The following is a 13,021-nucleotide window of genomic DNA, read 5'->3' as shown; positions in this document are numbered from 1 at the left end:
AGTATTACAATGGAGCACCTCATAGCAAATTAGAACAAACTGAAACAGCCTCAATTGCCTAATAGTCTCAAAAACAACTATAAGCACAACACTTCCACAATTTCCCAGTGACGAAATCAGTACTTCTGATTTCTGCTGCCCATGCTAACGGGGAAAAGTCAGTCTACCTAATTACAAATTAATACAGTGATCCACCAGAAGTAAGCTATACTATAAAAAAAAAAAATCAGACTTTCAGGGAGAATTTCTCCAACATATATTTTTTAAAAATCTTATTACACATGAACACCATAAAAAGCAGATTAACTGGAAAATCTTCATTTCAAAAAGCCTAAGGAAAAAGTGTTCATAGAATACTGTTGCAGAAATCTCCATAAGAGGTGCACAACAAAGGGAAATTTAGGAAACCATTATGCATTTTAGACACCTAAAGTCAATCTAAAATTAAGTATGGAGCACTTTACTGTAGAATCTGAGGGTCTCACACACAATAAAGAACTTAGAATAGAGTAAGCTGTATATCCACCTAAAGTAGAACATTATTTAATATAATGAATATCATTTTATCATGATGTTTTGCAAATAGTAATCTACAATGAACTTTGCAGTGGAGTTCCAGAGTAAAACGTGCCACAGCAAGGGAGTATACTGCAGAAAACCATTTCATGCTTCATTATTCAAAGCCAGTAACTAATGAAATGGTGAGACACCGGTTTATCAGGCGGAACAGCAGCAGCATCTTAAACCATTTAATCCCATTATTTCACATAAACCAAATGAGGGCCTCAGACCCCACAAAAGCAGGCAGGATTTAACATGCAAACACAGGTCATGTGATACAGACAGACAGCTTGTTTGGATGGTGATCCAAGTTAATACTAGTGTTTTAAAGAACTACAACAAGAGGAGAAAAAAAACCTGCGTTCATGCATCCAAGCTGCACATCTTCTCTAGCAAAATCAACTGAGAAATAAGTAAAATTAAATAGTGGTCAGGGACTAGCATTTAATGAGGGTCACACAGATACTGCTCTAGCACGTTGGGCCACTAGTCACAATAAAGGAATAAAACAGCCATTCCCAATCTATTCCACATTAAAACCATTGATATTTCAATGCTGAATCATAATTATAAATCTGAATGCTGACCGTTTAAGTGACATGTATTTTAGAAACCAGGCAGAAGAAACCAAATCCATCACCATATCGTGCTACCTAATTCCTCTGGCCAAAGAAATTCTCTCCCACAAAGCAAGCAACATCCTCCGTGCAGAGGCATCTACTGTGGAGCCGAAGCCGATCTGCGGGCACCCACCCCCAGCTCCCCGCGACAGCCGGGGCACAGCATGGAGCGCTCGGATGTTACAGGTCAGAGCCCCAACCATAACTCAGCATCCTCTGGAAAGCAGACAATAGCAGAATTTCATGCTGTAAAGGCAACTTGAGCTGCCAGGGGAGGCACACAGTATTCTGTGATAGTCTGCATTATTTATAGACAGGGACGATGAGAATCCACAGTCAGTCTAGATTCCAGAAGAACCTGCGCACGTTACACGGACAACATGCAAATATACACTGTTAGCTGAAACCAGACTGCACCCCGCCTGACAGTTCTTCAGAAAGGTCTTCCTTCAACTGCCACACCTGGCTTGCCTCTCCAGATTTAACCATGGTTTATCCAGGAGACAATGCTGTCCAAGCACCGAGCCATCCTGGAAGCAGGCACACCACCTCCTACAGCCAGAGCTGCAGGACGGCATGGGCGCCTTCACCCTGCCAGCCCCTCAGCACGTCACCCAAGCCAAGGGTCTGCGAAACCCCACGCTGAACAGTGCTCACCACCAGCTCCAACGAGGCTTCTCATCCGCAGGAGGCCTTAAGGGCAGCATGTCGTGACTTCTCCAGGCTTGAATCTGTAAACTTACTTCTGTCACTGTTCCTTAATGCAACTCAATGGCACTACAGGAGATTTTCAGTCCTCTCCCAGTTTCGCGTTGAATCATGCATTGAAAAATTAGTGTGTTATTTTTATATTATCTATCTGTAGTCATAACAGGAAAACAATTTGGGGGGGTACAATTTTCACACAATAATTCTTAATTCTTTTCTTCTTCTTTCTATTCTCCACAAAAAAAATCAGATGGAACTTAAGTGGAAATTTTTTATTTTAATTTCAACAAATTTGGTTCTCATCTGATAATACTAACAGCTGTCACTGTTCAAAATCTACTACAACTGATTTAAACGATCACACGTGCACTCAAAATTTAATGGAAAAAAAAAAAAGAAAAAAAAAAGACAAAGCCAAGAGTCAATCTAGAAGGTAAAGTTCAGTGCTGTTATGACACTTGTTTCCCAGTGCCTACAGTAGTGACTATACAACAACCAACTATACAACAACCTCAGTTTACAATAATTCCTCTCTCATAAGCAGGGTGGAAAATGGAAAACCTTGTCTGGAAAGCCACCAAGACTCCAAAAGGTGTACAAAACAAAAAACCCAAAACAACAAACCAACCAATCAACTCCCCAAAACCCAAACAAACCTGCTTAAAAATAATTAACAATTGGTGTTTTCACCCCTCCCTACCATGATGATTCTGGCAATCTTAGCAATATTGTCTGCCCTAGAATGACCTCAGAATTTGAATCCATCTACCCAATGAACTTCAAGATATTCTCAAGAAAATATCCTCAATAAAAACATATCTAAATGTACTTTTATCTCCAAAACCACAGAATCATGTTCTTCTGTTATCTTCTTATCTTCCATTTATCACTCTCTATGCAATACAACCATATATGAACAACGCAAAACCATTGTACTGAACTTTATTATTCAATAACTAAGTGTAGCAAAGCTCCTGGACAGAACAGAAAGAATTTAAACACGCATTTCTAACTCAAAAGCATGTATTTTGGTTATTCAACAAATACCATCTTTTGAGAAATACTAGCAGACAAGTTACTTCAAATTAATGTTAATTAAGCAATAAAGAATGCAATGCATTTTTTGGTACAGTAAGATGGAGGAAATGTTTTTGTAAATTGACAATATGATTTAATGCAATTTCTTTTAACTTTTTAAAACAAAACTGCAAATAACCTTTACACCTGCTAAGGCTGACTTCCTTTTTTACGTACCTACTTGCAACAAAAGTCTCCTCTTCTGTATGTGTTGTTTAAAGCTTGAAAAAATCCACAAACAACTGGTCTCTTTTCTCCATGCTATTGTGAAGAGCTTAACAATAGTGTGAAGAATACTTGCTGCTTGTTTCTGCAGCAAGTATTCTAGGCAGTTTACAAGGCTATAGTCTGACCTTTTACTGCTTTTTAGACTTTTATAAAATGCTTTGCCTTTTTTTTTTTTTTTTTTAAAGATAATGCTAAAATTAAATTGGTAGCGACCTGAAGTGGTGGAAGACTAACTGATCTCATGAAGTAAAAAAGAAATTTAAACTTCACAGAACTGTGAGTACAGGTGGTCTGCCTGAAAATTTCTGTTCTTCATAGCTACTAGAGTTCTGGACAATGCTTTTGTTTGGGAAGCGCTGCTTTTCTTAAAGCAATTCCTTTCTACTTTTTTTATTCAAACAGAATTCTGAAATGCTGTGCATAAATTCTCCATCCTTTGGTTTAGTCAAAATCTGCTGGTTTGGATTACAAGGGCCTTGAGTTTTTCTGATAAACAAATTCTTGTGTTCTCTAGTTTTGACAGTATTTTCTGACAGAATAGCAGCCTTTGTAGGCTAATCATATGCAATATGCCTGCTCTACCTTTGTTGTGCATACATGGATTTTTCATCCACTTTGGGCTAGCTTTATCAGTTTTTCTAAACTTACTCGTCTTGTGTTTCAAGCTTTTACAGTCAACACTTTTATTAAAGTGATGTCAACAGCAAAATGTAGCGTGTAGCACAAGGACTTATCCTACAGTATATAAAATGCTGCAGATTATATAATAATGTCCTTAATTGACAACTCCGAAGAAAAACTAGAATATCACTTACATATTTCAAATAGTCTAAGTTGCATTCAAAATTAAAAATAAATTCAGAATTTGGTTCTACTGTTCACTGAAATATAGGCTTTTTCAGTTGTTAGAGAACAGGTTTGAATCCCTGGCTTAATTTGAATGTGATGTGGTACATCGCAGACCTGAGTGTAAATGGAACTTGTGCATTAAAAGTGTGACAGAAGTTTATACATAACTTCATTATTATGCTAAAATTTTACTACTAGAAAACTGCTCACACACATGAAATGTAAAATAACATTTCTCAACTCTGAATCCCGTATTTACACTCCCTCAACTTTTTGTAGTACTGCTGCAAGCAGTATTAAGCATCAGTAATCACATTAACTTGTCCTGGTTTTCTCTTTCATATTTTCTTTACCAAAAACACAGAAAACAGCTGGCACAAGTCACTGAACTCATTGCCACTGCAGTTAAGTACATCCAAATGCCTGCTACAGTTAAACACCACAGTAGGTTTTCTTACACTTAACTTTCTCAATATATGATCCCAACTAGTAGTGCCAACTGCTTTTACCTGTAGTAATGCTTTTTTTCCAGAGTCTGTACTTTATCAGTCAGAAAACTCTGCTCCATATTAAATGAGAGAGACTGCTCTTGGAAATCTGCGTTAAAAAACAGTATTTAATATACAGGCGTAGATGGAAGAATTGTCTTGGTAGAGCTCTAAGTGTTCTTCAGACAATGATCTGGATACCTCCAACTGCTAACCACCACATAAAATCTTTAAATAGAAAAGTAACACACAATCAAATATTATGCTCAACTGGAAGAGCAACAGTTCAAAACTGCAATAAACCTCACATAAGAATCCAAAATCCTTTGTTTCTCATCTCATACGTTTCTGCAGTTGTTAACTGAAACTACTATTTCAAACGAAGAAAATAAAGTAGAAAAGGAAAGCTGAAGCTGTTAAGAGTAAATTTAAGCCTGAAATATAGATTTTTTTTTTAAATAATTAATGACTGAAAAGGCAAAAGTAATTTGGCCGAGGAGGACTCACTTCTCTGCAAGGTCTTTTTTAAAATTTAAATACTTTGCAACTCAATAACCACCACTCAGCTTATCAGCTTTCAGTACTCAGATTTACATATTTTTCAATATAAAATACTAAATATGCTTTGAGAACCTACTTTGATTTTTATAATCTTCATGCAATTACAGGCATCAGCCTTAATTTACAAATAGAGTGGATGTGGAATACATATTAAAGCTGTTTGCCAAAAAATGTTACTAATGTAGCTGTACATACAAAACCCCTCATTAACAACAGCACTTGTACTGACTTAGAAAGACTCTGCCAAAATAGTGACAAGTAATTCAAAGAGGCAGATAAGCTAAATCAGAAAAACACCTTTGTACATAAATATTGCAGAAGAATAATTTTAAATGATAGTGAGCATACAGCAAATCTCTCTCAAGCCTGAAGAGAGAAAACACAGAAACATTGAATACAGTATGCCGAGAACATATTTTGTCAGGTTAGCGTCTAAAAACGTGTTTAAGCATCACTACAAAAATACATAGTCAAATGAAAGAGAAAATGTGCTGTTTCTTTGAATGTTTTGAATGTAAAAGGTATAAAAAGGGAAGGCAGATATGAAATTCTCTGTCCCACTAAACATTCCACTACCAACTCAGAACTCTGGGCATGTCTCCCCAACAGAACCCTGAACCAAGCAAGCATCAACTACAAGGCCACTATGACTCCTGTTCAAACACCCAAACATCAACAGAAAAAAAAACAAAAAACCACACACCTGATGAATTCTTAAACCAGCAGAAGGAGGGCATGCACAGAATTAAAAAATGTGAAGTTGATACTGTACCTAAAAAAACCCCTCACATTTAAATAGTTTATTGACACTGACTACCCTACACCGTTCCTTACATCATTGCCTGACTTCCACAAATAACATTTTCCAACAAACACAGAATGAGCAAAGCCACATATTCCAGGTTTCCTACATTCATACCAAGCTGAAGCCTTTTAAAGTATTAACTAGTTAACTTGAGGAAAAGTCTGACTCTAGGTATTTTCCTCTCAGAAAAAAAAAAACATAAATCACTAGTGTTATGAGGTTCGTCATGCTGCAAATTCATCATTTAAGTCAGTTCTCAGTAAGTGAAGTAGCCACTCTGGCCTGGAGCCTTAAAAGAGTAATTATTTCTAGTAATATTTTTTTTTAAAGTAATCTCTACAGTATTTGGTGCAGTGTTGTTGCTATGGTGCTGTAGTAAACACCACAAAAATCAGTTTAACAAGAGAATAATCCTTTATTTTGCTAAAAATCTTATTGGCATGGCAAAACAAACTGCTGCTGCAATTTTACAGTTATTAGACAACAACTCAACTGTTACACAGAAAATGAAATTGATTTTTTAAGCTTTTTGGCAATATAACTTATTTCATACTTTTCTACAAGTCTTTCCTATGAAAAAAAAATATATTAGTATTCCAATGTCTACCCTCCAGTAAAAATGTTTACAAAATGTATGCAAAGTCCCAAAGGGAGATAAAGATAAGTCGTGCATAACTATAGGATATGTAACCTTTTTGTCATCTGGGGAGAAAAAAAAAAAAATAAAAAAAAAATCCCATGCTGAAGCTGTCAAACTGTAATCTGACAGTTTTCACAAAATGAACAGGGTTACTCACTTCAGGGTAAAAAGTGTACTTTGAGTAGTGGAAGGAGGACAGAAAAAAAACTTCCATAAAGTTTCCTTGTAAGGAATAAGCTACTTGTTTATTTCAGATCTATTTCATCACCTTTATTTCAAGCTAATGCCAAATCCTCCTAGACCTCCTTGTGGCCACCACTAGTGCGCACACACTACTTGTAAGATAGTAAGAAAAACTACATGAGGGCTTTTTTTTTTATTATTCATTTTTTAAAATGAATGTACAGACCAAAAAGGTGCTGCAAGTCCCGAAACTAATTCCTTGACAAATTTAAACTACCACAATGCTCTGAAACCACAAAAGCACATACGAAGTCCTCCAAGTACTGAATGGTCTTTCTGTAAAAGAAATAAATCGCTGCATGTTATTTCTCATACTCTGACCCTGAGAATTTACAACCTAAATTTCAGTCTAGTTTTGTTGCCTGAAGATTAGTATTTATTCTTGTCTAGAATACTGCTCAGTTCTAAATATTAACCAAGGTGGGCATGGCTATGTTTGAAGGCTGAGAGACACGGTCTGTATTTGCAGGGATGACTGGGGGCAGAAAAATCTGTTGCACATTGGGCAGAGCAGCTAGTCTAATTTATGCAGTTGTACCATTCTGTTGTGTTGCTGCTAAGAAGAAAAAAAAAAAATCTATAAAAAGCTACAGTGTTCAATAAGTAAAACTAATGACAGTTTCACTCCACAAGATTCAACTTTTATCTTGAGACTCCACTGTAGATGAGAAGTACCACACTTAAAATACTCACTTTCATTAACCCTTGAACAGCACTTAAAGTAACAGAAATCCACTCTGGAACGCAACAGCCTCCAATGCTGTTACACAAGTTGCTGATGTCACTGCCACAGTTCTAAATTATACCCAGATCTGACATGTTCTTACAGCTGCAACCAGCAACAGGCAGCTCAGAATGCCACCTCCAGATTCAGGACAGCTCTCACAAGACATAACAGCTGTCAGCTTGCTGGCTCTCCAGCACACACACAGTGCAGAACCAAAAATCTGCACATGGTCTCTACAGCTGCGATGCAGCCAAGGGCTTCCATTTCCCTGCCGATATTCAGTGCAAGAACAGGAAAGTTCTTTTGTAACAGGAAGAATTTTCTTCCATTTTCTGCTCTCAACTATACCGTATAACATCAATATTTTAATTCTATCATAGTACTTTTACAGGGAAGCTTAGCAGTATCAGCACCCAAGTTAGGAACCTCCATTTCCCAAAGACAGCAACTCTCCATGAGTCAGGTGAGCTATCAAGCTTCATAACAGAAGTAGAAGAGTAACTTCACCAGAGTTAAGAAACTGACATACCAAAAACATGTACTTGTGCTTTATTTATCTGAGTTATAAATAGCTTAATGTAAAGTGTAAATGGAGTAAGTGAAATTAAGAGAAACATGTATTGCTTTTAAACTTCTTAGGAAATTTCATGGGAATCCAGAGTGAAACTCCTTGGTGCACCACACATATGTGGAAAAGAATGCCAAAGATTCTAATTTTAACATTTCTATTCTTTCAGTATCTTGGCTTATTAAAATATTCCTTACACCATTGCTAAACCTTTTTTATTCACTACCTTTCTAAAGTAACTGGATGAAGATGACTAATAACCTATTAACAGTTAAGCAAAGAGCCAAAGAGCCAGAAAAATACAATGAGATTTAACAAAGAAAGGTGGAAAAGTCTGTTAAATGTAAATAGAACAGTGAAGTTGTCCCCTGCCCATGGCAGGGGGGTTGGAACTAAATGATCTTTAAGGTCCCTTCCAACTCAATCCAGTCTATGACTCTCTTAAGTCATAACTGAACACCAGAGCATAACAATGGTCTGTCATAAAGCATTCCCATGGTAAACATATTTAACAAATCATTTAAATAATTTGGATTTTAGTCCCTCTGACATAAGTAGTTACAACACCACGATCACTTACAGAATTAAACAGTGCAAAAAAACCTTTCCATTTTTATGAAACATGTCTAAATATTGCACAAATATTATTTAAGATATCTTTTCACCTTTCCTTGAAAGACTGATCTACTGCATGATCTTACCTTCCCCAAAACATAAATCCAGCAAAGCGGAAAAAATTAGATATGGGAGCCTTAATCAAGTTGTAAGTAAAATTCAGTGAGCCAGCAGAAGATTTTAATTAAATATATTTTACACAAAGTAATTAAAAACAAGAAAATTTTCCACTGTAAAAAAAATTAGGACAAGGAGGAGAACATTGCAATGCTTACAAGACAAAACGTGAGTGCAGTACTAGTCAAAAAGCTAATTTTTTCACAGGTAGAGATTCAAAGAAATCAAGGGGAAAAAAAAAAAAAGAAAAAGACATGCCTACTTGGAACCTTGCCAACCCAGATCCTGATATTCCAGCAAAGTTATAATAGTTTACATAGGACCTGTAAAGAATCTGAAGAAACACATGACAATAGATATGGCTCAATGAGGACTTTGTTAGAATAGAAATTAGAAGTGACATACATAAGGTTATATTCCAAGTTTAGCACTACTTTCCAACAATTTATAGGAGCACTGCCATGGACAAGAAAAGTGTCTAACAGCAGTAACCAAGCCTATTGCTGTCCACAAGCAGTGACGATGACTGGTGACAAATGCCTTCTTTACAGAGCTGACTGGAGTCGAACAGGTCTAGTCAGACAGAGCAGCCATGCCACAGAAAATACTCTGGCCACTTTGTTTACACTGGTACTACACTCACACAGCTGTAGCTCTCTCTGTAATGGTCCTGGGCATAAATTTAGTAATTCTCTGTACACCAAACCGAGCTGCTCAAACAGTTATTTCTAAAATAACAAAAGCTGTCTCTCTTCAGAGAACTGTAGAAAGTTACTACAGAATTACTACCCCTCAAGCAGAGCTGGACTGTCTGAAGGCTCCAGCACAACAGCATTTGCAGCTCCTGCCTTACTGCAAGAAAACCAAACTCAGACAAGGAGTGTTCATATGGAGGATCCCCAAGGTGTTGCCAAAGCTGTTAGAGCAGTCCAAAACAAACAAACAAAACCCAACAACTCACTGCAAACAAACAAAAAATTCCAAACCTTAAATCCTCCCTCATCCCTCTTCTCCACACATTCTTCTCTATGAACAGTGTTTCCCAGAGGCACCATGTGAAAGCAATTCCACAACCAAACGATGTCCATACAAACATATATTCATACATACAAATATGTAACACACTTTTTTCATTAAACTAGAAAGTTATCAGCCTTAGTTTAAAGACAAAACTTCCTTACAAAATCTTTACAATCATTTCTATATTCTAGCTTTGAAACTGTTTCAGAAGCACATGTGCTACGGGGCCTTTGGAACAAGCTACATATCATGATTAAAAATTGCTAGACACTTGGAAACTGGCAACTTGGAAAATAAAGTATCTTCTAAATACTCAGCTCTAGGTAACTACCACATAAATAAAGGCCAATATATGTGTGTAGAGAAATAATTTACATATCTTCTTAAATGCACTTCTCCCCTTAAAACTACCAAGGCAACATCTACAGCAGTGTCTCCCTTAGTCTAGTTAGGAAATTCAGCTGCTTATCTTGCAGCTAAAGGTTTCTGAAAGAGCCATGAGATAAAAAAATTGGTATAATTTTTTTGTTTAATTAAAAATAAAAGCAAATAGTTATTTCCAGGCTATGGTAACATCTCCAGCAGACCATCACTTAGGTCCTCATTGTACTAGTACTGCACCAGCAGCAGTTACTTCTTTAGAAGTGACTGCACCCAAACTGTCATACAGCCAGAAGCTATGGCTATAGGCATACACTTCAGACATCTGGGATGAGAAGCAGCTCCAAGAGTATGTGACTGCTAGGAAATTATAATGCTACTCCACCAACTCTAACATTTATTGGAGTAATGCAGTTACATAGGACACTGCACAAAACTGAATGACACTTGGATTTATCAGCCCCCACTGGCTTGTCTCCTAGCAAAGCTAAAAATTCAGAGAACTCCACGTCCTCCAGGTCAGCAACTCCCAACCCCACGACAGTTTCCAGCATAAGAACCACATAAGAACTTCTCACACAACATATTTAACTTAACAGAAACACCTTTATCCTTTAAGTGCAAGAAACTGCACGATCACAAAAGCTCACCCTTTACTCCTGACTATCACTAACAGATACAACAGGTCAACACTCAGACAAAGGAACAGGAACAACCAGAGTTTATCACACGAAGTCACTATTACACATCACTAATGAATGGAGCTTGAGCAGAAAGACCGAGGAACCAAACCACACTGATCTCTAGCTAAGCAGTATCTCGCAAGCTTGCAATATATTTTGTATTGTGAATAGAAAACTTTTATTATCCACCAGTGAAAGCTAAGCTTCAGCCCCGAATGCATAATACTGAAGTGCAGAAAAATTATATAAATGAACTTTTGATACAGATCTAAAAAATTGAAATAACCTAATGTTATTTACTGGAAAAAAGGCTTAGGAAGTCAGGTGAAGCCCGTCTGTAACGCCACTAGCAGACTATCAGTTTCAGACTTCACAGAATTTAAAGAAGCTCCTTGCAAACTCTTTGAAGCTAACATATGAATCTCCAGCTGCTGACCACCTGAGAGGTAAGAGTGTACGATTTATCATTTCAAATTGTCAACACTTATTCTGGAAATCACAAGATTTTCCAAAGTTAAGTATTGTGTGTTCCAAGCTGACTGACCAGCACACTCTAAATGCAGATATCAAACTGCTGATTGCCATTAACAGATTATTCACACCAGAAAGTATCCAGAGACTAACAGGGAGCATTTTGCACCAGAGGACTAGCTGGATCCATTACCACAAAATATAATGTGCTGTTATTCTAATGCTACCTTACCAACGTGCTCTGTTATTCTAATACTACCTTACATTGACCTAAGAGGAAGATTTAATTCACTCTCCCAAAAATACACCTCTACAAGAAGATCTGCTTTTTTAAAAAAAAATCAAAAAATCCTACCATGGTCTTAAGCATCACACCTTGTATACAAAGGCACTCAGCATAATTTGCTGCAGGCCTAATTCAAAGTCGGCTGAAATTAAGTTCACAATTTGTCCCTCTCAGTATGGCTTGGATTAGGCCCTATGGAAAATAAGACCATCACCCCCCCACACCCCCAAAAAAAAAAAAAAAACCACAAGTGAAGCTCTCTTAAAAATGTCCCAGCATTTTATAACTTTTTCAGGCTATTTCAGCCAAGCCATACAAATTATATTTGTACATATATGTACTTAAATAAAAGCTACAGAAACCCTAAAGCAGACGTTTTTTCTTCCCACTTGACCGCATCAGAGTAAAGCTAACAGTGGCCAAACACCTCAGAAGTTACCAGAATGAAAATACAAGTTCTAGTTACTCAAATCAAGCTCCAGAAATTTTACTCAAACACGTTAAAACGGTGTTTCCAAATGACAAGTCAAATGCACACATTTATCTAAAATATCTGTAGACACCATACTTCCAGAAGAACCTTTGAAAAGGTTCACACCTCAGTTTCACTAAAATATCATTCAGAGAAGGAAGACATAGACCATTTGCAGAAAAGCTCCCATTACTCACATGAATGCTATGCTTAGAGGCCAAGCAGGTATTCACAAATAAGCAAATTATTCTCTGAAGCACATACTCCCAAGCGCTCTACTGATGCAATTTTTATTTGGGGGCAGGAAAACAACAGCGCGTCAAACATTCAAAACAACTGAGAACGAGGTGCAACGAGTGTACGAAAAATGCTACTGGGAAGATTCCAGTATCCTGTAAAACACCCCAGTGGCACCTGAGCGCTCTGAGTCCACCAGCCAGGGCGGCGGGCCGCGGTTACTAACTCGACCTCTACGGGGGCTGGGAGCAGGCAACAACGAGCTGCACAGGCAGGCAGCCACGTTATCTCCCGCTCACCCTGGGCTACAAAGGGAAAGACGAAGGCGGTCGCTAGGGGGGGAACCTGCATCCTCCGGAGAAAGACGGTCCTACCTCCCGGCCGCGGACGCGGGGGAACGCCGCAGCCCCACACGAAAGGCCGGGAGAGAAGGGCGTCAGGAGGGCATCCCCCAGGTTACTCTCACGGGACTCTCCGGCGCAGCTTCCCACTCCCGAGGACCCCCGCCTGTTGCGAGGGAAGGTTTTATTTTGGAGGACGCGGGAGAGAGAGAAAGGGTCGCGGCTACTCACATGGGCTCCAAGGTTTTGCTGAGCCAGGATTTCAGCGCCTCGAAGTTTTCTATGATCATTTTAACCACCATCCAGAGCGGCCCGGGCCTCCC

General features: G+C 38.0%; 1 protein-coding gene across 3 annotated transcripts in view; it reads right to left on the bottom strand.

Moving 5' to 3' along the window:
- The window catches only part of RBM26 (RNA binding motif protein 26), a 61,914-nt gene extending 48,899 nt beyond the window's left edge, over positions 1-13,015 (bottom strand). For all 3 annotated transcript variants that reach the window (XM_008935708.1, XM_008935709.1, XM_008935707.1), the window contains exon 1: positions 12,930-13,015. In XM_008935708.1, the coding sequence (XP_008933956.1) occupies positions 12,930-13,000 (71 nt within the window). In that variant the 5' untranslated portion in view covers positions 13,001-13,015. The remainder of the gene's footprint in view (positions 1-12,929) is intronic.
- Between the last annotated feature and the right edge of the window lie 6 nt (positions 13,016-13,021).

The sequence above is a fragment of the Merops nubicus genome, unplaced genomic scaffold (genome assembly GCF_000691845.1).
Source record: "Merops nubicus isolate BGI_N331 unplaced genomic scaffold, ASM69184v1 scaffold9952, whole genome shotgun sequence".
NCBI classification, from domain to species: Eukaryota; Metazoa; Chordata; class Aves; order Coraciiformes; family Meropidae; genus Merops; species Merops nubicus.
Note: the sequence above shows the minus strand (reverse complement) of the source record. Positions and strands in the feature narration are given on the sequence as shown.